This window comes from Ooceraea biroi, chromosome 12 (genome assembly GCF_003672135.1).
Source record: "Ooceraea biroi isolate clonal line C1 chromosome 12, Obir_v5.4, whole genome shotgun sequence".
Classification (NCBI taxonomy): domain Eukaryota; kingdom Metazoa; phylum Arthropoda; class Insecta; order Hymenoptera; family Formicidae; genus Ooceraea; species Ooceraea biroi.
Window position 1 is genome coordinate 9,387,645 of NC_039517.1, and position 21,307 is coordinate 9,408,951.

General features: G+C 44.5%; 2 protein-coding genes across 6 annotated transcripts in view; one reads left to right on the forward strand and one right to left on the reverse strand.

Annotated features, from left to right (window-relative positions):
* Window positions 1–612: 612 nt before the first annotated feature.
* On the reverse strand, window positions 613–8,102 carry LOC105282218. The gene is made up of 17 exons (XM_011344010.2): window positions 7,294–8,102; window positions 6,522–6,669; window positions 6,298–6,440; window positions 6,107–6,205; window positions 5,890–5,997; window positions 5,436–5,810; window positions 5,002–5,295; window positions 4,682–4,921; window positions 4,477–4,606; window positions 4,237–4,392; window positions 3,574–4,045; window positions 2,418–2,546; window positions 2,066–2,317; window positions 1,782–1,956; window positions 1,510–1,701; window positions 1,310–1,429; window positions 613–1,244 (listed from the first exon to the last, which is right to left on the reverse strand). Exons 1-17 carry the CDS (start codon window positions 7,447–7,449, stop codon window positions 1,068–1,070), a joined length of 3,366 nt encoding a protein of 1,121 aa, XP_011342312.1. The 5' UTR covers window positions 7,450–8,102; the 3' UTR covers window positions 613–1,067.
* Window positions 8,103–8,651: 549 nt separating this feature from the next.
* Window positions 8,652–21,307, forward strand: part of LOC105282219 (probable phospholipid-transporting ATPase IA) — a 29,237-nt gene continuing 16,581 nt past the window's right edge. For 2 of the 5 annotated variants that reach the window (XM_011344015.3, XM_011344012.3), the window contains exons 1-2: window positions 8,652–9,227; window positions 20,931–21,306. In XM_011344015.3, coding sequence (XP_011342317.1) covers window positions 9,204–9,227; window positions 20,931–21,306 — 400 coding nt within the window. In that variant the 5' untranslated portion in view covers window positions 8,652–9,203. The remainder of the gene's footprint in view (window positions 9,228–20,930; window position 21,307) is intronic. The other 3 variants (XM_011344014.3, XM_011344016.3, XM_011344011.3) reach the window with 2 other exon arrangements.

Sequence of the window (21,307 nt, forward strand, 5' to 3'; positions counted from 1 at the left end):
AAATGTTCTTTTCCTGATATTAAACTATTTTAGAAATTTAAATTACGTTTATGTTACATCTCAGCATCATTCTTCAATTCAAAACGAATTCACGATTTCCTACTCTACTTAGTAATTTCCATCGTAGCTAGTTACGTGTCGTGTAAACTAGATTTTCAGTACTGGCAGTCGCTGGCAGTGAATATCGGAGCATCGGAGCCAAGGTAGAATGAGTGGCAAATGAATGAAATATATTCTAATCTTATTTTTATAGAGATAACTTATTATTTAAGAGTCGACAGGAGTGGTCGACAGAGATGTCTGCTTGTTTTCAAGCAGAACTCATTTTTATTTCCAAAACTATGGGCAAAATAATAAAACAAATCGCAAATTAATAATTCGTTAAATCCCCATAGATGCTTTCTCTCCCTCTCTCACCTGTAAATTGTTCTCTCTGTTGATTTATCATCGTGAATTTGTTTCACTATGATATAGATATAACATATGTATTTGGATACGTACCAAGTTGCAGCAAAACTTCACATTTGCGCACAAGTCCAATTTCTTGCACTGAAATATTTTGTTATTTCATCGCGAACTACTTGTTTAAAATTAAGATGAAGGAACAGAGACTTAACGAGAATCTGAGCGTATATTTTATATTAATATCAAGATATACATAGAAACAGTAGCGAGTTGTTATTATAGCAAACGTATAAAGTCTTCGCTCTAGGTAACGTTGCACAACGCAAAACCTCGGAGATCTCTTTAAATTCTTCTAATTCCTCAGGCTTTTTTTTTCTATTACAAAATGTATCACAAGGAACAACATGCGAGACATGAGAACAATGTCGAGAGTGATCTGTAAGTTTCTAATTGATTGAACAGCTCTTGTTAATATATCAGACTTTTTAATCGCTTATTAGCCAATATTTCTTTAAGTCGGAAGCAAACAGTAGGCCAACGCATCATTCTATCAGAGATCAAGGTCTGATACATCCCTATTTCTCTTAGCCCTCTACTTAAAGTATTTATTATACCTAAAATAATTATAAATAGCCACTTACGAGCGCGCGAATACGTTAAGATTAATGATGTCTAGCGAGAAGTTTATCGAGTTCGGCAAATTTATTCTCCTCCGCTCTCTCGTCTTCGGTTTTAGCAGCCATGCCCTCGAGGTCGAGTGTAGCGGACGCTTCCGCCGCGATCGGATAAGACGCTGCCTCTTCTTGCCCCTCCTCGTCGTCTACGTCGTTCGCAGTGAGCTGAAATGTGTATGAAATGTATTCATCAATGAATTCGTTCCGTATTTATATATTACGGTGTATACCTTCTGCGTTCCTGAAGAATCGGGCCTCGACTGATCGGCCTCCGCCAAGTCCTCGTTGTAACCGGGTTTCGCGTTCGAGCTGGAGGGAAGGGCGCTCGCGCAGTCGAGCGAGAACGTTCCCTAAAATTGAGTCACAATTTGTACGAATTAGCTCTCGTATGACCATAATAGAGTGAGTTTTGCATGTTAATAATGCTTACCGATATTTCCAAGTGATCGATTAGCGGCACTTGAGACGAGGCTGGAGAAGAGGCGGTGTCCATGCGAGACGACGCGGCCAATTCAGTCACGGAGGATTGATTCTCCAAACCGAAACCGAGCATCGCGCCTACGTAGGAGTCCTCGTCGCTGGACTGGCAGCTTTCACTTGGAGTCAGGTCAGGTGCCTCATTCTACTCAGAAATTTAAATAATAATTAATAATAAATAATAATTAAGCACGTTTGCCTCAATAATGCGAATTTCGCACTGACCAGTGGATTGTTCAGCGTCTGCGTGTCCTGCAGAGCACGCAGCGACCTCAGCAATTGCGGTCGCAGTCGGTGATCCTCGCTAATCGCTTTGATCTCTCTCAGAATGATTATCAAATAATCTGGTCGCCGTTTATTCGCCGCGACGAGCGAGCTGATCGCCTCTTTCATCTCTGAACTGTAATCCGTCAATAAAATTGTTTAAATTTAATCATGAATTTTATTCAATAATAAAAAATAATGTACCGTAGCATTATCTAAAATTTTTGCTTGGAAAGCACTCAAACCTCAAATTATTCAGCGGATTGTCGTCATTCGTGGTGGATGGTAGCCGAAAAGAAATGTGGCTCTCCTCCCAGAGATTACCGACCTGCTGGGACACCTCGTTCGCTATGATGTTGCTGCGAATAGTAGCATTTTCCCTGTCCTGCTGCTGCAAGTTCGACGATAGCTGTAAGTTCAGCGAATACTGTGCTTCCGCGCCGGTTAGCGGCAGAGGCAAGTTCTCAGCTCCATGTTCCCGATTCCGCTTGTCTTTCCTTCAAGACCAACCAACAGTATTAATGATTATTAATCTATTTCTACCGTTATTAACAGTGAAATGGCATTAATCGAGCCTATTATCTCGACATTGCATACATTAGCGAGCTGTTGATGGTGCTTCCGCTCGTGTTAGCCGTGTGCGCCGAGCAAGCCGAATTAACGACAGCCGCCGGGGAGTCCGTCATGGTCTTTACGTTCCCCGAGAGCAGATTCTGTCGGGAGTAGCTGGAAAGAAAGCATACGCGATTAAGAAAACGCACGTAAACGTTGCGTCGTTTCCAATCACCGTAAAATACAGGATAGAATTTTGTTACGACAAGACTTTAGTTAGAGTAACAAACAGGGGGGTGATCTTTTTCTGTGGAATCGCAACTCTAAATCGTGAAAAATCTCCATGTTAGAATAATAACAATAATAGTACACTACATGCACTAACAATGTTAGTCCTTGGGAAGTTTAGACTGATGGCACATCCTACCTAAGAGTACTTGGAAAAATCCGTTTACATACCTATGCGTTACCTACCAACAAGCACGTGTGTTCCCTTACTTAGTTTCGTTTGTATTAACCACACCACAACATCAATAACCAGGATTATATTACTGAATTGTGATATATATATATAGGCTAGATATGTGCTTAGATACGATCTTAAACAAGAATAGTGACAAGTATAAGACAAGAGAGTGGCGAGGGCAGACTGCGATACGTTTTTATTACTGAGATGAAACGTGATACATTAGATATTTATACAGAAAGTGGGAAGAACGGAGACGGACGATCTGGCAATTATAAAATATCATCAACAAATATAAAGCAGCGGTAACGAAACCTCGTGATTTACTAAAAATTCACGTGAACTATTTTACTAAATAATGTCTGTTAAAACTCGTTATGATTATTGCTAAAGTTTTGTTAACATTCCATATTTATCTCTCCTCCAGATTTGTTCCTCTATTAAAGTAATAATGTAATAATAATAATGTTTGTTCCTCTATTAAAGTAATAATGTAATAATAATGGTTGTTCCTCTATTAAAGTAATAATGCTTGAAATTACTGTGAAAAACTCAAACTTAACCATAATTTAATATTTTTGTCTTCTCTATACAATCAAATAAAAATTCAACTGCAAAAGAAAATACGCAGTAAGAAAGCTATCGTTTTTATAATCTGTATATTTTACAATTTATCGAAATCAGAAACGAGAAAACGTGTAGATTCATCGACTCATCGATGCAATCTCTCTTTACCTTCGAAAATTATCCCAGTAGTTGTTCGCTCTGTTACCGGGCGGTACTTGATTGTTCAATTGTTGCTGCTGCTGCTGCTGTTGCTGCTGCGAGTTCGAGGAGGTAACTATCGGCGTGTGAGACAACGTTGCCGACGAATTCGGCAGCGAGACGAGGTTCGGCAAGGACGAGCTGGGAGGCAGAGTCGCATCCAACGTGTCACCGAGATTGTGAACGCTGCGGCTCAGGTTCGAGTAATCCTCCTGATTTTCAGCGTTATTCAGCGTGCACTGCGGAGCCTGATGCTGCTGATGATGATTCTGCGATCTCGCTTGGTTGCTCAACTGTAGTTGGCTGATGGCAGCGCGCATGGATTGCAGCTCGCGCTGCTGCGTCCACAGCAACTGGCAGCAGTGCTGAATCGTCGTGCTCATCATCTGCAATTGCTGCGCCTGCGAGCCCAGTAATAATTGCCGATAATATTCCACCGAGCCTGGAACGACACGTTGTTGATATTAAGAATAATTTAACGCAGAAGTAAACAAATACGCGGTGAGATAATAAAATATCCCCTTATTTTTGAAAACGTGAAATTAATGTTTTGTTTCTTTAATTCCTTTGTAATTCCGAAACATATCTTGGCTGAAAAATTTTTCTACTCGTAATAATTGTGATATAATTTACCATATTGTCCTTGATACGCAGGTGGGGCAGACGGCGGTACGGGGCAGGCCCACCAGTTTCCGGCGTTCTCGATGGCGGCGGCTTGCGATCCGATGTCCAATAAATTCTCCGATGTGGATATGCCATCTACGCTTGGCTCATTAGAACCACCTGCAGCTACATGCAAGATAGATACATCATGAGAAAAATTTCTTTTATTATTTACCATGTTAGTAAATTATTACATACGACATTGCTTACCCATGGCGGTAGAGGCGGGCCAGATATTTGCAGGTGTGCTGGTATGACTAGCTTGGGAGCCGGAGCTTCTCTGACTGTGCTGGTCCAACGCTTGTACGTCCCGATTCACGTTGGAAGGCTGCGCTGCTTCCTGTTTTACAAAATGTGTAATTGCATGATTATATATAAAACAAAAAAAAACATATAGTAAGTATGAGGTTCAGACCTTTTTTATAAGATCTTCCAGTTGACGCCTCTTTGCCTGCATCGGCTGAACCTCCGGACCGGCATTATTGCTCTGTTTCTTCTCGCTCGTGCTCAGAGATACCAGTGGAGGTGGACTAGAGGAGGAGAAGGAGGAGGTGGAAGCGGGGTGAGCGATCGTGGCTGCCGGCTTCAAGCGGTGCAGTTCGGCTCGCGTGGCTTGCAGCAGAGCCGATTGTTCCTTCAATTCTCGCGTCACGTTCTGCAAAGGAGAGCCAAGTGTAATTTGCCATTTGTAATTTGTAATTGGTTGAAATGCCGTTCCGATAGCGCCGCCGCTACCTGTATTTCCTCAAGCGTGGGCACGGAATTCCGCATCTTCCCGTGACCCATGTCATCGCTGTCGCTGCGGCACTCGAACGAGATATTCGCCACGTCCTCCGTGATCTCGACATCCGCCGCGCCGCCTCCCTCGCCACTCACGTCAACGTCCTGCTCGGGCTCGGACGTGGAATCCATCGGGTCGCGAATCCTCGTGCCATCCTCCACCAGGGCCTTTATGTGCTCGAGCTTCGCCTTCAGCATCTCCAGCTCCGCGGCTTTGTCCTTAAGCGTGTTCCTGGAGCCCTCGGAACTCTGGAAAATTAATACAAAAGAGTAGCGTCGAAAGGTCAATCTAATAAAATACTCAGTGCCAATATTTGTGGATTATTAATTTATTAATAATAAATTATTATTAATAATAAATAATAAAAGATCTCAATGAAACTACTCACGCAACTGCCTCTCTCGGACGCCTCTATCGCCTGCAACTCTGCCACGAGATAGTCCATCTGCTTCTTTTTCGTCTGCAGTTGCGCCAGTTTCCCTCTCAGCACCTCCGTTTGCGACTCGAGCTGCTCGACATTAGCGGGAGCCGAGAGGGACGCGGCACTCGCTGCGTTCTGATTCTCTTCCTGCAAGAGCATTTGTTGCGCCTGGCGCGCCTCATTCAATCTCTCCCTCACGCGTACCTGCATCCCCGCCAAGCTCGCCTGGTGCTCCTGCAACTGCGCGAGCTTGTTCTGATAGTCCTCCATGTTCCTGCGCAACTGCATCTCTCTGCTGCCATCGCCACGCTCGTCCACGTCCTCTCGCCCGTTCTCGCCGTTCTGCGCGAAAAGAAATTTTTTCCATGATTATTCCACCATCAGAAAGAATCGCAACTATTATCGTTAAATTCTTAATAACCTCGTCGGAAATTCCGTGATATTGCTCCAACAGCTTCGCCAGTTTCGTCTCACTGTCATGGAGATCCTCCACCATTCTGCCCAATTTTTCACTCTGAGCTTGCGCGCGCTACCAGATATAATTTATTTATTAATATATAAAATGTTAGCGAAATATTTATAACTATCTAGCGTTCGCATTAATATTCGCACTACTATCACGTGTAATTGATACTCACAGGATTGGAAGACTGGCTGAGAGTATCCATCATTGTCGCGGTGACTCTGATGTAGTCCCTGATCTGGTTTAAGCGAGTCTCCACTTGGTTTCTGTCAGGCTGCAAAGTTATGATCATAAAAAAAATAAATTATACAAATCAAATTGTTCATGGAAAAAAGGACTATCCAAAAACTATAATGATAACAATACCATCTTGTTCACGTTGGAAGGTTTCGTTCCCTGCTGTAATCGTGGCGGCGATTGAGTCCTCGGATCGGTAGGCGGCACCATTTTTGGCCAAGGTATGCACTCCTCTGAGCTGTGATTGTACTGCCTCGCCGAGCTCTGGGACGCTACATTGGGATCAATCACCGAGTGATGTTCATTATGAAAGCAAGGAAGTTGAACCAGACGATCGAATGAGATGTACTCACCGAAGTCGGACAGGTCCTGGTAAGTGAAATACGAGGAGGAAAGCAGAGTGGAGGCCGATCTCGTGTTGCTGTCCTTCGCCGCTCTCGAGGCTCTCGGCTCACGTTCACGCTCCCGTTCGCTCACCGCCGGCTGCCAGTCCAGTTGAAACTAGCGCACGAATTTTTTTTTGGGTAGAGTACTTTGGCGCTGACACGCAGAATACAAAACAAGTTTGCGGAATGGTGAGAACAATGTCTACCGTGGCAATGCTGCGGACTTATCTCTGTAGGTGCGTATTCTTAGAGCAAGAACGCCCCACTATCCTACAGTCTATTAATAGACACTGAATTCGATACCACTGAGAGCAGTTAATAGCACACTGCTGTCAGTAAATTCCAAAGCACGCCAAAATTTTCAACCGACATCAATCTGTAGTTCTTTTTTACTTTCGTAATAATGTATCCTATTATTTTTATCCTTTTATTATTTATTTATTTATTTATAAATTGCCATATAAATTCATATTATTATTATAGATTTCTTTTTTAACAGACATTAAGCTCTAACTTGACTAATCAAGCAATTACTCCCAATAATCTCTAATAATTAACATCTTGTTTTAAACAACAGAATTATTTTAAATAAACATAAATGTCATACAGTAACAGAGCACAATGTAGTCTTTCCTAGCGCGTATTACATCTCGATTTATTAAATAAAACAAAGAAAGGATAAACAGAGACGAAGACAGAAGGAAGAAAAAGAGAAATGAATTCTCCTTAGCGGATTTACCAAATTGTTAAAATGCTGCGGCTGACTGTGATAAACCGCACGGTTTGCGATCTGCTGATTAACGGCGGACCGCTCTCGATTTCTGTCGTTCCTGCGATTGCTTTTCGGCAGGGTGCCCGTGTTGCGGGGACCGCCGTCGTTAATGCCGGGCGACATCGCCGCACTCTCACCCGCACTGTCGCGCGCTAACGCAAGCTCGAGACACGTTCGATTCTGACGCGCACTAACCTCACCGCGGCGACACGACACGCGTTAACCTCGCGGCTAAAAACCGCCGACCCGTCGTTTACCTGGAACCTGGTGACGCGAGAGAGAGTGAGAGATAGACGCGGCGATGGAAAGAAGGCACTTTATCACGAGCGTGCGGAAACCGCAGAACACGACGGATGACGGAACTCGCCAGGGATTCTTCGATCTCGCGACGCGTGATGCACGTCTCGGCGATGCGAGATGACGCGGAATCGCATCCGGCTGACGTCCGACGCCCTTACGTCAAAATACTTGGCAGATCGAAGGTACCAGAGTTGCTATAAATAAGACGGGCCATCGACGTGTCCGCCGCGATGATTACGATGATGATTATATATTGTAACTTTGACAACGGTCGCTAACGCACCGACACCGCGGCCATTTTTAAATGCTGCTTGACCCCTCGATTGCGCCGAACGACCACGCTCGAATAGTGCAATTTTTTGTCTTCTTTTGTGTCTCCCTATCGATCAACGTTTTCAATTAAAAAATGCCGATGTAACGCATCTCGATGATAATCGAAACTCGAAAAGACGTAACATGCACGCAATATACATATATATTATATATATATTTATAGAGCGCTCGGTTGTTTCTCGATTTAATCCAACTTTTCAAGAACGATGAAAGAATCGATTTCCAAATACGGAGTTTAAATCTTAATATCCATTCATCGGGTGTCCGTGAAACTAGAAACTAGGCCGCAGAACGAGACCGCTGAACGAGTGTTTCATTATTTATACGTTCGCAATAGTCGCAAACTTTCCTTATCTTTTAATTATCGATGTCTAGTAAGGAAAGCCTTTTTTTCACGAGAAAACGAGGAATCATCAGGAAAAGTTGCAAGATATACTTCAATATACTTCAAAGTGAACGTTGCGCTTTTCGTACACGGAATAAGGCGATCCGAGCGGCCGAACCGCCAAAGCCAGCCCGAAGGCTCCAGTAGGCTCCTTCGAAAACGGATCGATTGACGGGTACTGCCGCCTGGCGGCGAGCTGCCGCACCAATCCGGCGAGGCGCGATCGCGCGGTCCGCCGACGCGACGTGGGTGAGCAGCGAGCAGCGGGCGATCGCGGCGGCGTTTCCCGCCTATGGCTCTCGAGGAGTTAATAATAAATGCCCGCGTCCCTCGCGCGCTTAGCACCGCCGCCGAGGTAAGCGTCTTCAAGGTGCAGTCCGTATAGCGAGGCAGCAGTCTGTATTTCGCCTATGACGTGCAACATGCGGCGAGCCCGTGCGAGCGCCCGCTCGCCCAGCGCGATCCTTCGCGAGGAGCCCCTGAAGTTGGCTGCGAGTCGCGGCTGGAATCGCGCGCGCGTCGAACGTCGCTGAGCGTTCCGCACGTTTCGAACGAGAACGGGAAGACGGGAGCGAGGCGGTCCTTCTGTCATCGTCATCATCATCATCATCATTGACATCACCTGTCAGTCCGTCCGACCTGTGTTTCCCATGCGGTCGAGTGCGTCGCGTTCGCGAGCCGCACGCCGCGCGCGCGTGTGAAGGGACGCGTCGCGTTCCCGCTCGCGTGCCGCTGCGGGTGTCCGCTCGTGCGTGCGTGCGTACATGCGTGACATTTCCTCGGGGCTCGCGCGGATTTATCTCCCGACGCCGTGAAATGCTGACGAGCTGGTGGCATGAGTGCGACGACGGCATAGTCAATGCGGACACGCGACTACGCACGGGTAAGTGTCTCCTTTTGTATCTTTCTCTCCCTTTCTCGCTCTTTCTTTCTCTCTCTCTTTCTCTTTCTCTCTCTCTTTCTCTTTCTCTTTCTTACTGTCGTCCCATAACGTACGTGCGTGTGTGCGCACCGCGAGGGGTTTGAGGTTAGAACGCGGAAGATGACAGATTGTAACAGGTCAAAGGGCGCCCCGCGTAGGGACGCGCGCTCCGCAAGATCGTTCCGATGACAAGCTCCCCGTAACACAGATTTCAGATTATTCAGATTCAGGTCGCGTCAGCCGCGAAACGCGGTCGACGTGATTCGTTTCCTTGCACTCGATAAATTATATTTCTTGTGTAAAGCAAGTTGCCCTTTCGAGGAACTTTTTTGTAGACTGTAAAGGTACGACTGTATAATGCCAGTCGTGGACTATTTTATATAGAGTTCGTTTATACCCTGGCTCTCGCTCGATTTGTGCATTTCAGCATAGTAAAATGTTTATGCATGTTGCTCGTAAACGTTCGATTGATCGTCGAAATATTTCGACGAGGTCTATTCTGTCAACGTAATAACGCTATCTTTCTTTCCGTTATCCTTCCGTCGAGTACTTCCTGCAGAATATTTTTTTTCACGGAAGTACGTACTAATAAATGACCCATGCTTATTAATATTTATCAGGCGTTGATACCCTTGACATTCTCGTGCTCTAAAAACGCGTCTTTCACGCGTGTCTGCTACGTGTCACGAGTAGATTTCGTACTATGCTAATTTAGTGCGATGCATGGGGAATAATTCCTTGTAATAATTCAACAGAAAATGCGCTTACTTTTTTTCCTTTATTTTCCTTTGTACCTTCAAAATGTACATCTACTCAGCGCAACACACAACATACACACATGACACAGCACGTGACGTTAATACGCGTCAGCCGACTATATTTGCACAGAGTGGCCTCAAACTATCGCGATATTCTGCAGCAGGCACTTAAAACTTACTTTTTTCAAAAACCGGGGAAATCGGTCTCATAAGCATGAAATTGCAAGTGAAATGCATGTACAATAAAAAACGCGAGAAGATAGAAATCAAGCCTGAAACATAGAAATTATCCGTTACGATTTAAGCCGTGCAACAGCAATTAAAGAATAACTCGCGCGTTCTTTAACTACTATTGATAAACCGTTCTAGCGAACCGCTCTTTGCATACACGCTCGATACGCGCGCTGCATTGCATAACCGCGAGCGTTTAACGGTCACTCGTTACCTTTCACAGCGACGTTTCAATTGCCACACAACTCCTCGAGCGACAAATTAGACGATACATTTATCGCACGTGTTTGCCACCATGACAGAACCATAATCACGCCGAAGGGAAAAGGGATATTCTATCGACCACACTCGTATGTCGCGTCTCATCGGCTAAAATTTCGTCCGAATATTTTTCTTCGCGACTATCCGCCCCCAAGACTATTCGCCCAAGCATAACGGCAGTGGTAACTGGCTACTTGTTGCATAATGCATCGATATTGGTGACTTGGTCGCACACCATTGCACTCTTCCTCTTCTTCTTCTTCGTGCAGCTCGCGCGTACTTAAATGCAGTCTTGCAGTATCGATATCGTTACTCGGGCCGCCTCGGACACCACGCGGATCGATCGCACCGCTCTCCGAAATAACGAGTAATGCAACGACGATTCGTGACGGACGGGTAATGAAGTCTCCACGACGCGATTAATTCGAGTAATCAACAGGTATCGTGGAAGCACGCGGGATATTTGAGAAATTCAGATTGATGGCTCGAAGGGGATCGTTGATGCCTCCATTCGGTGTCTTCGGTGCTGCTTCAAGTATCAGCTTCGCGTTTTAATGAAGACAAACGGCTGATTCGAGGCTGGTGCGAAGGTTTTATCTTTATCGATATATATTGCGGCCGCGTATCGATTCTTGATACAGGCGAATCGTATGAGTATAACGGTGGGTATCGAGCATGTATTCGCTGCATCGTTTCCTTCATTCAGAAGAAAGCCGCGGCCTTGACGTAGCTACATTCTGAATGATCGATAAAATAACGGTCGCCGCATAAAATCCGCCGTACGCCGTCTCGTTGCGCTTAGCGCGCGAAATTAATCCCCGCGGAAGAGTCTAAGCCGATTGCATTTTCTCTTTTTTTGCTGATCTGATGCTGAGAACTCGGATAATCCCGCAGTAACAGCGTGGAATAGGGATCAGACATGAAATCGCGAGACAAGATAATCAGGAATGCAAAGTCGAAAAGCATTTTGTTATCGTAAATTTCGACGATCCCGCACTATCATATGGCTGTCTAAAATTAAGCCTCTTGGACAGCTTGTTATTTTAACTTGTTGTGTGAGATTAAAATATCTGAAATTATCAGCGCTTTAATAATCACTTATCAATTGCTGGAAAAAGGAGTCATTGCGGTTCCGGCGGAAATGTTTAATGTATAATTTTATTCCTTATATATACAGAGTTCTCTGTTATATATATATATATAGAGAGAGAGAGAGTTACCTTTCACCTTTCTCTTTTTTGCATTCTACTTTCACTAGTTTATGATTGCTGTTTAATTATGATTACGAATCAGTAATTATACTTGATGTGCAATTTAATTCTAGAATGTATAATAATATATTGTATCACAATAGAATCCTAATTACACAATGTGCCTCGTGTGTACCGTTGTGTACACGAGGCACATTTTGCTCGTGGCAATTTAGTGACTAATATGTCGCGTGAATTAATTATCATCGCCATTGTCACGTTCCATCCGCGGCGTATTTTTAATACTGAGATCATGCGATCCGGGGGTGGGGCCGTTCCTTTGCGTGAGCTAAACAGCCTGGCCACCTTTTCATTTCGTACGTTCCAATTTCGTCGAGTTATTTTCGTGGAGAATGGGAACGGCCGTGTTATGACACGTTCCGTGAAGCCACGCCAGTCTCATATGGTCATCTGCATCCGTTCCCTCTATACACTATTAACAAGTTTTTTGTGGGAAGATTAATGCAGAAAACTGGAAGTTCCTACGCAACATCGCGGCAAATTAAGTAATTCTCGAGTTGTCGAGCGGAATAATTAAATAGAGAAACGCAATAAGAAACGGAATGTCTTGTCTCAATTATTTACTTCAAAGTTGCGAGATTCGTCGAAGTTGAACTTCGAGCATGGAACATCGTGTCGGACGTAAATTCTGCATTTCACGCGATTCGGAGTTCCGCGGCCGTTTTCTTGGCAAACGGTGGATCAAGTGCAAGTAACAAGTGGCTCGGCAGCGGCTCGCGGTGTGTTTTAAATTCGATTTCCCACGCGCGGATGAACTATTCAATGTTTACGGAATTAAATCCAATCTAGCTCGTAGCACTATTTACACAACGTGTTGCCTCTCGTGTCCAACTCGTTCTCAGGTAATCCCCGATTGTCTGAGTTGGCAATTGAAACGTTTCCGAGTGCCAGCTTCATAAGCACACTCTGCTCCGGGCTATCATCTGCACGCGTGATTAACGCTAATTTACAGCAGCGAATTTACATTGCCGTATCCGCTCGAAGAGACGGAGAGAGTTTGAGGAAACGCCTGCAAGATGCGAGTCCGCAGAGTTTATTTTCTTTTTTTTTCAGAAAGACCTGAAATAATTCAGGGTCATAAACACGCGATTCCGAGATAAACATGTACTACAATGAAGCAGACGTAGATAAATAATGGTCCCACACCCTCAGAAAGGATTTCTGATAACAAGACGAAAAATATTCTTGACTAATTTAATCGTATTACAAGTATAAAAAATATGAAAATAAAACAATTTTTAATTTAAATCAGTAATTTCTATTCTTCTCTCTCGAATTAAATAAGATTGTCTTACTGTCTTGAGACAAGAGTAACATATACAAATTTATGCTTATATATTCTTGTATGTAGAATAATTTGATATTAGCGCCACTTTATAGTAGGCTTTGTCGATGTCGACACATCATTTTTTCACAGTCGCTCGTTGACTCGGCGCTTCTGCGTCCTTTATTCGGATAAAACGGCCAATATTTATGTGTTGCAATCGAAAATCGGAAAAGATTTACAATGAATAAGTGCAATACTCTACAAGAAATATTAAAAGATATGGAAATGTCTTATCTTGAATCTTATTTCTCAACTAAGTATATACAGGGTGTCCGGTAATGATCGCCCCAGCTTCCGTACACGAGTAGAGCGGATCGAGACGAAAAGAAAAGTCTTATACCGTTTTGCGATATTCGCAATAATAATCGAAATATTGAATATTAAAGTCAAGCGAATCCAGAGCGCGCGGAGGCGAGTGTCGAGCCGCTCGGGTTATAGGATTATTATTGCGAATATCGTAAAACGGTATAGGACTCTTCGTCTCGATCCGCTCTACTCGTGTACGGAAGCTGGGGCGATCATTACCGGATACCCTGTATATACTTACTTGAGAAATAAGATTCGAGATAAGACATTTCCATATCTTTCAATATTTCTTGTAGAGTATTGCACTTATTCATTGTAAATAACAGAAACACAGAAATACTTTCCCGATTTTCGATTACAACACATAAATATTGGCCGTTTTGTGCAGATTCTACAAATTCTCTTACAAGAATAGAATAAGATGTCTTTTAGATCTCACAATATTCTTAAATCAAAAATATTTTGAACTTGCTACAAATTTTTATCTAAATCCTTCTGAGAAAATTAATGAGATAGCACCAAGATTATTTTAATCTAGATTTTAGAATTTTCTACTCAAGATTAAAATATGCTTCTTTTCAATAATAAATATGATTGTCGCTATAGCGATCTTATTTTATGATAGATTAAAGAGTAATAGCATTAAGTCCAGAAATCTTTTCTGTGGGTGCATGATGGCTCTCCTAAATGGCGCTCTTCATTTAGGGCATTGCTATCTGTTTAATCACACGTTGACACAGTATGACTCGTACGATTCGCTCATTTTTCCATTTATATCGGGTATCTGTGGAAACGTAAATTCTTCCGTCAGCAACGGCTCTCTTCGGAAACAGGTACTAGCCCCGATAATCATCGCGCTGGGCGGGTTCCAACGCCAACAATCGCTTTTCATTAGACGGCTCGCGGAGATAACAGAAAAGATAAAACGACATATATAGCATACCGGACAGGAAGGCGATTGTACTTGCGAGGTCTGTGCGGTTTGACGGGGTGCGGCCGCGTGATACTTGACCCAAATGTCCGATAAAAGCCTCCTCTGTCGCCGCGGAGGAACGTCAAGGAATCACGCGGCGTGCACGCACGAAATTTCGTGCCCGTGACGAATTGCGCGCGAGGGTGGGCCACTCCCCGGTGTAGCCGTGTCACGCGAGTCGTTGAATTTAGATTCCAGGCGGACCGCTCGGAAATAATGCTCGAGTAAGTAAGCAGTAAGGACGTGTTGCGCGTCGTCGTCGGCGGCGGCAGCGACGACGGTTTATGTAATCGCGCGAGCAGTTTCGTAAGTGCAATCTTTCTGTTGTCGTGCGCGAACTTGCATATTAACTCCGAGTCTTCCGAGTTGTTATCCGTTATCGCACGTGCCGACGAAGCCGTGTTTGCCTTCGATTTTTCCATTCCTGACTAACGCTACATCCACCTGACAACCGCGTGTCCGCGATTCTCGTCGAATTTTCTTTGAATTTTTGCAAGAAAGAGGAAACGCTGTGGAATACTGATTTATATAAATTATATTCATTTATATATAAATCAAATTTCGTATTAATCGAAACTTTGAATTTTATTATGAGACGGAGGAATTTCTATAATTATTATGATTAATTAATATTCATGTGTGAAGAGAGAGAGAGAGAGGGAGAGTGATGATTTTTTATTCCAAACAGCGGAGGGCGGGAAAAAGGACCATCGGAGTACCGCTCGTGAATTCGCGGCGATCGTCGATAGCCAAGAGCCACACTCGTCTTAGAGGTAGACCAATTTCGCTCTGCCAGCCCTTCTGATAATGGCAAAGGTCGCGCGGCCTCATTTCGAAGAAGGGTGTGGCATTACGTGCGCTCTGTCGATGAGTTCGCGTCATTATCAATCGCAAACACGTGCACGCGCGCACGATACACACCTTCCTTCCTGCAAACGTAATCAATGCTCGTACAATGGAATTGATGGCCACACCTTCGTGATCATTCGGTTTAATTAAAAAAAAACACAGAGAGAAAAAAAAAGATTTCAGCAAATGATAATTCATGAAATGTCAGAATTACAGACGACTGTGCACGAGTGACGCGAAAAACAGAGATATAAAAGAGAGAGAGAGAGAGAGAAACTAGGGAGAGATCGTAATGAGATTCTCGGCACATCGGAAAATCAAATATCATTTGATATGCAATGCAGACACGTGGTCGTTAGTTCCTCGTGTTACGGCGAATAAAAAGAGAAAATAAAACACGAAGGTAGAAAAAACGACAGTTCTGACCGCGGGGGATCATTTCCCCGTTATTCACGTCGCGTTTTCCGTGTCACGCTAATTACGGGCACGCTTATTAGCGTCGTCGACCGCGGGCGGTGGATGGCAATTTGCGGCGGGTTGGTCTGCGATACGTCAAACGAACACTATGGATAATTCAGAAGCACATTCCAGTTTTGCAGGGCGAAACGAGGCGCGTGAAAAACCATCCCTCGTGGGAGTCGACATTTCCGTGCCGGCGATAATCGCTAGGCCACGTAAAACGCTCTTTTAGAATCGCGGACGCGACATCTTAATGACACGTTGGCTCTTGAAAGGGCAACTCCTTCATAATGCAGCCGCGAAATGGCGAGCCGCGGCTAGCTCGACTCATTATCAACTCGATAAAATTCAATTATTCAGCGTTCCTTTTCGAGCCTCTCCGCTGACGATTCTGGTGATTCCCGGCGGCCTTGTCGCGGGCATCGTCGATACTATCGACCATTTTGCACTCTATCATCATGCGGCGTACCTGTCCACCTGGCCGTATCCTATTGTGTTCCGTTATTGATGATTCGCGAATACGTATAGTATTCCTCTCCCCGTCTCGCGGAAATTGTCCCAGGTCCTCCCCCAGATAAGTAACACATGCATCCGACTTCCTCCGTACGCTCTATTATTACGTCCTCGTACATTATATATTGACGTGATGTGCAACAAAAATATCACGGGATAGTTATAAGCGGCTGCTTATGTGAACGGAAACCGATGGCAAGCGTAGATAAAAAATCTATCTAGTCTATCTATGTATTTCCTTCAACGGCTTGATTGCGTATAAATGATCGAGAAGCGACGCATAAAGTATTTTCGCGTACGTGTTCTTTATTCATCAGAGGCGAATTAGGGGCGCAAAAGGTTAATAGAAGCTTACAGCTTGGCAATCAACAGAATCTCAAGCTTATCAGATTGAGGACTCGCGACACGATCGATACTTCCATGGGATAGGCATCACCGTGTTCAATTATTTCTATCGGCGTATTCAATCACGGTGATATAGAAATAATTAAGAAGCCTGTAAATCCGGCCTCACGGTAAAATCAATTTTCCTCGACCAATTTATCATTAGGCCATATAAATATCATTTCATTCTGTCTTTAGAACGTGTTTAGTTATAACTTCTCAGTTGTACTGCACCTGCTTTTAAATAGATAAAAACATATTATTTTTTAAGTATTATTATTACGTATAAAGACGCATATTACTTATTAACGTTCAATTGAAGATCTATTCTGTCTCGAAAAGCAGTGACAATGGAAAGTATCAACTCGATATCATCTTGTAATGACACTCAGTATGTAACTCAAATCTTGTATTTTAAAAGGAAATATATGATTTTAGGCATTTGTATTTCTTCATAACAAAAGACGGAATTTTTCCGTTTTAAGTAAATTTTAATTTAAATTTATTTGATTTCTATTTTATTTTCGAGAATCGCTAGTTTTCTTTTCTCTCGCCCCTGTTACGAAAATACATGGTCACTCTGAGGGATGGCCATCCCAATCGAGGCCCTGCCTGTCGAAGACAGCCGTGGAATTCGCGACAGTCTCGATAGAGCCGCACGCACGGACGGCCCAGCTGGCCGCGCCAAAGAAATCTTGATTCTATCAGTTCGAAACTTCGTTCCTTGCGCTATCGATCGTGCCACGGTTCGCTCGCTTCTATCGGCCACGTTGCTATCATGCTGAATTTCTGCTAGTAACTTCTGGGCATTCCTCGAGAAAAAACCGTTCCGGCCGGTCGCTGTCATCGGCATGGTGTTTTTCGGCCGACAGTACGCGCGTGCATTCGTAATTCGATGTCGTTAATATAAGTGGACGTCCCCTGTCCGACACTCACAATCGACACCCACAATCGAAATTTGCAGAAAGGATCGAATCGCGACGCGACTCACGCGCGCGAATGCAGTTTTATTCGTAGCGTCGACCAGTGCGCGCCGATGGTCGTTCGTTTCTTTCTTCCTTCCGATGATAAGATATATGTGCCTTTTTTGTAATTGCAACAGAGACACATGCCTTTTAATTCGAAGAGCTTTTCCGCTTCGCGATCTTTCGTGGAAAAAGGAGTCATGTTTAGTGAAGACGTGCGTTATCATTATTAAGTTTGGCCTTAAGAAGATCAGATTACAGTTAATCTGTTTTCGAGTTGTGTTTTTGCATTTCTGTTACCTGATTGAAATTAAAACTCAAACAAGGACAGAAGTTTAAATCGCTGTTACCTTAAATTGAAATTAATTTAAGAATGAAAGAAAGAAACCAAACTAATTTTATTACGCATAAAAGAGTGCCTTAAACGATGTACCAACTTTTTAAAAATTGTATATAAAAAGTAATTTTACGTAATTCATGTGAAAATGCGTGTATAGATTTTCAACAGTCAGGGTTCGATGAAATCTCTCTCTCTCTCTCTCTCTCTCTCTCTCTCTCTCTCAGTGAGAATGAAAATGGACTCGACGTCTGACTACCATCTAGCACTTACTACTGCCAATTGATCTACGTTGATCTCTTCGATCACGACTCGCGTCTTCCACATCCACGAGCTTCAACGAAGGAAGAGATAAACTTGTATCTGTCTTTCAAGATTTGCTTATCACTTCTATAATATAAGAATTGGACGGTTTTGCGATTAGATTCTTGACTTATAAGTTCCATAAAAGGATATCGGGCGAAGATTAAACCGTACACATTCGTGCGTGCGTGCGTGCGTGTTGCATTGACGTTTGTGCCGTGCGAAGAGTGTCGATCAAAACAGTGATCGTGACACATCGCTTGCTTCGCTTGGCAAGCCGGCCGAACGTTGGCGAATTATTGGCAAAGTGACGGCGATAAAACGAGGCGATAAGTCGGACAAACGAGCTTCACGACGAAGCGTACAAATCAACCTCGGACCAAGCGTTTAATAGTAGTAAGTAACTCATTGTCGCGACATAGTTGGACCTCGTGGAGAACGAGCGATCCATTATGCCGGATCGATCGCTTATCTCGCGCGCGTTATCTGGATTTTATCCGAAAATACACACACGGGTTTACGTAAGCGGGAATTTGTGCAACGTAATCGGCGATAAGTCTCTCTCTGTTCGCGCAAATGCGCTCGGAATTAGCAAGGCTGCGCGCGATTCGTCCGCGGAAAATGTATTCCGAATCTGTCGGGCGAAGATTATCTGCCCACGCGTCTTCCATCCATAGACTCGCTTATGTCACTCGATCGTGTAGGAAACCCAAGTCACGACTTAGTTATCTTCTGCCATCGCATTTTCCACGGAACCAATTATCGCGGTTTAACGAGGCAGACAGTTAAACTGCTCGTCTTTATGCGTGTATTTTTCTGCTCAGTATGCTATATTTGCCTTATCCTTGTATGCGTTTACCGGTGCGTGCATGAGGCTGTTTTCGATGCGGCGCGTTCGATCAGCTCGATCTGTTTGCCCATGGAACGCGGCTCTATGGTGACGGTCGTACGGGAAAAACGCACGTGCGCGGTATGCACGATCACGTGCTCTCCTCTCCTCCGGCTGGCTCCTTTTTCCATTTTCAATTTCAATGTGCACGCAATCGCGGCACGGTCGCCGCGAAAAGGAACGAGGCTTACGTAACGCTACGTTCAGCGTGTTCCCGTACCGCGGATTCCTTATCGTCGTTACGGAAAAAATGTGCGTGACCGCGAAAATTGCGAGCGATCGATCTCGTGCCTCGTTATCGTCGTGAAACAAACACGTCGCCACCCCCCCGCGAAGAACACGCGCCACTTTTCCTCAAGGGTTTTCATTAACGGACCGTGCGGCAGAGTCACCTCAATTAAACGCTCGTTCGTCGTGGTCCCCTATGTGTCTGCGCGAAATTACGTGCCAGGACGCGATTCCATTTATTCGTCCAAGTGAAACACGCGCATATGCATATTTCTATGTCTCGTAAGTTATCTGCATCAGTACGGCCGTCATGCGGCAGCGCGGTATGTTATCGTTGCATTAACATTCGTGCATGAGTCATCGGTGTCATTCGTATCGCCACAACCGTAATTCCGCGGCAAACTGATACGCGAGATATTGTATTCCTGTCAAGCCCGTTTATTGTCAAGTCCGAAAGAACTGATGGGGAATCGAGCGGCAGCATTGATCGCAGCAGCTATTATCTCGATTGATGATACTTTTGAGCAAGGAAAATTGAAATAAAAGTGTCTGTTTTTAGTTTAGTTTTGCCCGTGTTTTCCGAATTCCGAAATAATTATTGGAAGAACAGTTTTTCAAAAAGATGAATACTATATTTATCGGAGCTCAGCCCTGATGATGCGGACTGCAATGTCCGCGAAACGTCACCACGCACCAAGCTGTCGTGGAACGCGGTATCTATCCGGAAGCCATCAGTACTGACGTGAGATGAATACCACAGTTTTTTTTTTCGAAATACCTTTGAAAGTATCACAACGACAAGTTAATCTTCCCGCTTTTGATGTTTGAAAAAGAAACTCCGATAAGTTTGATTTCTATAGAACGTATATACTTTATGTACTTTTATTTGTCCCCGTGACTCAACAATTTCGCCTCGAGTGTTGCCAATTCTGACTGATTCGACGAGAAACGAGCAAATCAGGTCACCGAGGCTCAATCAGGTTTACCTTGTCGCGAGGCGAAGCGTTTCTCTAGAAAAACCGACTGCGACTTCGTCATACGTGACGAAAGAGTCGTAGGTGAATGAACCATAACGTACACATCATCGTAGGAGCGTTCATTCCTTTCAGGGTCGCGAGTAATATTCCAGGTATCCTTATGTTTGGACGTTTGCGTTTGATTCACATGTAGTACAGTCTGCGTATATCATTGAGTAGGAACGTCGTTGCATACTTAATCGAGACAATTTAGGTCTCCGATTTCACCGTAGTACGTTATCGGATATATCAACGAAGAGACATGAAAGACAAGGAAGAACACGAGACGAAAGACACGTAGACAGAGACACTAGACTAGACGGCGAGAATGATCGACTAGGGAAGCAAGAGATTCGTCGAGACAAAGTGAGTCAGACACGCCAAGGCAAAATCTTGGCAAGGTAGAAGTGAAATATCAGCTTCAGTTTTTCAGCTTGCGTCTCGTCGTTTCTTCCTCCACTGCGAATCGCGGTTACGATTTTACCTAATTCCCTTTATACATATTTATACGTATTCCTTTATACATATTATATTCTCTTATGATATCGAGGTGAAAGATCACAGGCAGGTGGTAAATTGGGGTTTCTGTTCCAGGCGCCGGCACAGTCAATGCAACCAACCGCCAGGGGGAACCCCCGGGTTCCCAGTCCTGGCCCGTTGCGACCTTTCACCCCGCCGGATCTCTCTTCCATACCCCATATGGACGGCACACCGACACCGCACAACGACAACAATGCTCGTAACGGCGCGTCACCATCCGCGACGAGCAACGCGAAGGCGGCCGACACACTGCCGCAAGAGCCGCAAGAGCACACTGGGCCCTTCATCATCGGCAGCCCGATCGATCTCGGGGACATCGACAACGTCGACAACATCGGCATCCGTCTGGACCCTGTCGCGCGCGGTAGCAGCAGGCGACGTACGAGAGAGCACATCGAGCTTCAGGAGACCGCCCTGCCGGAGTCCGAGGG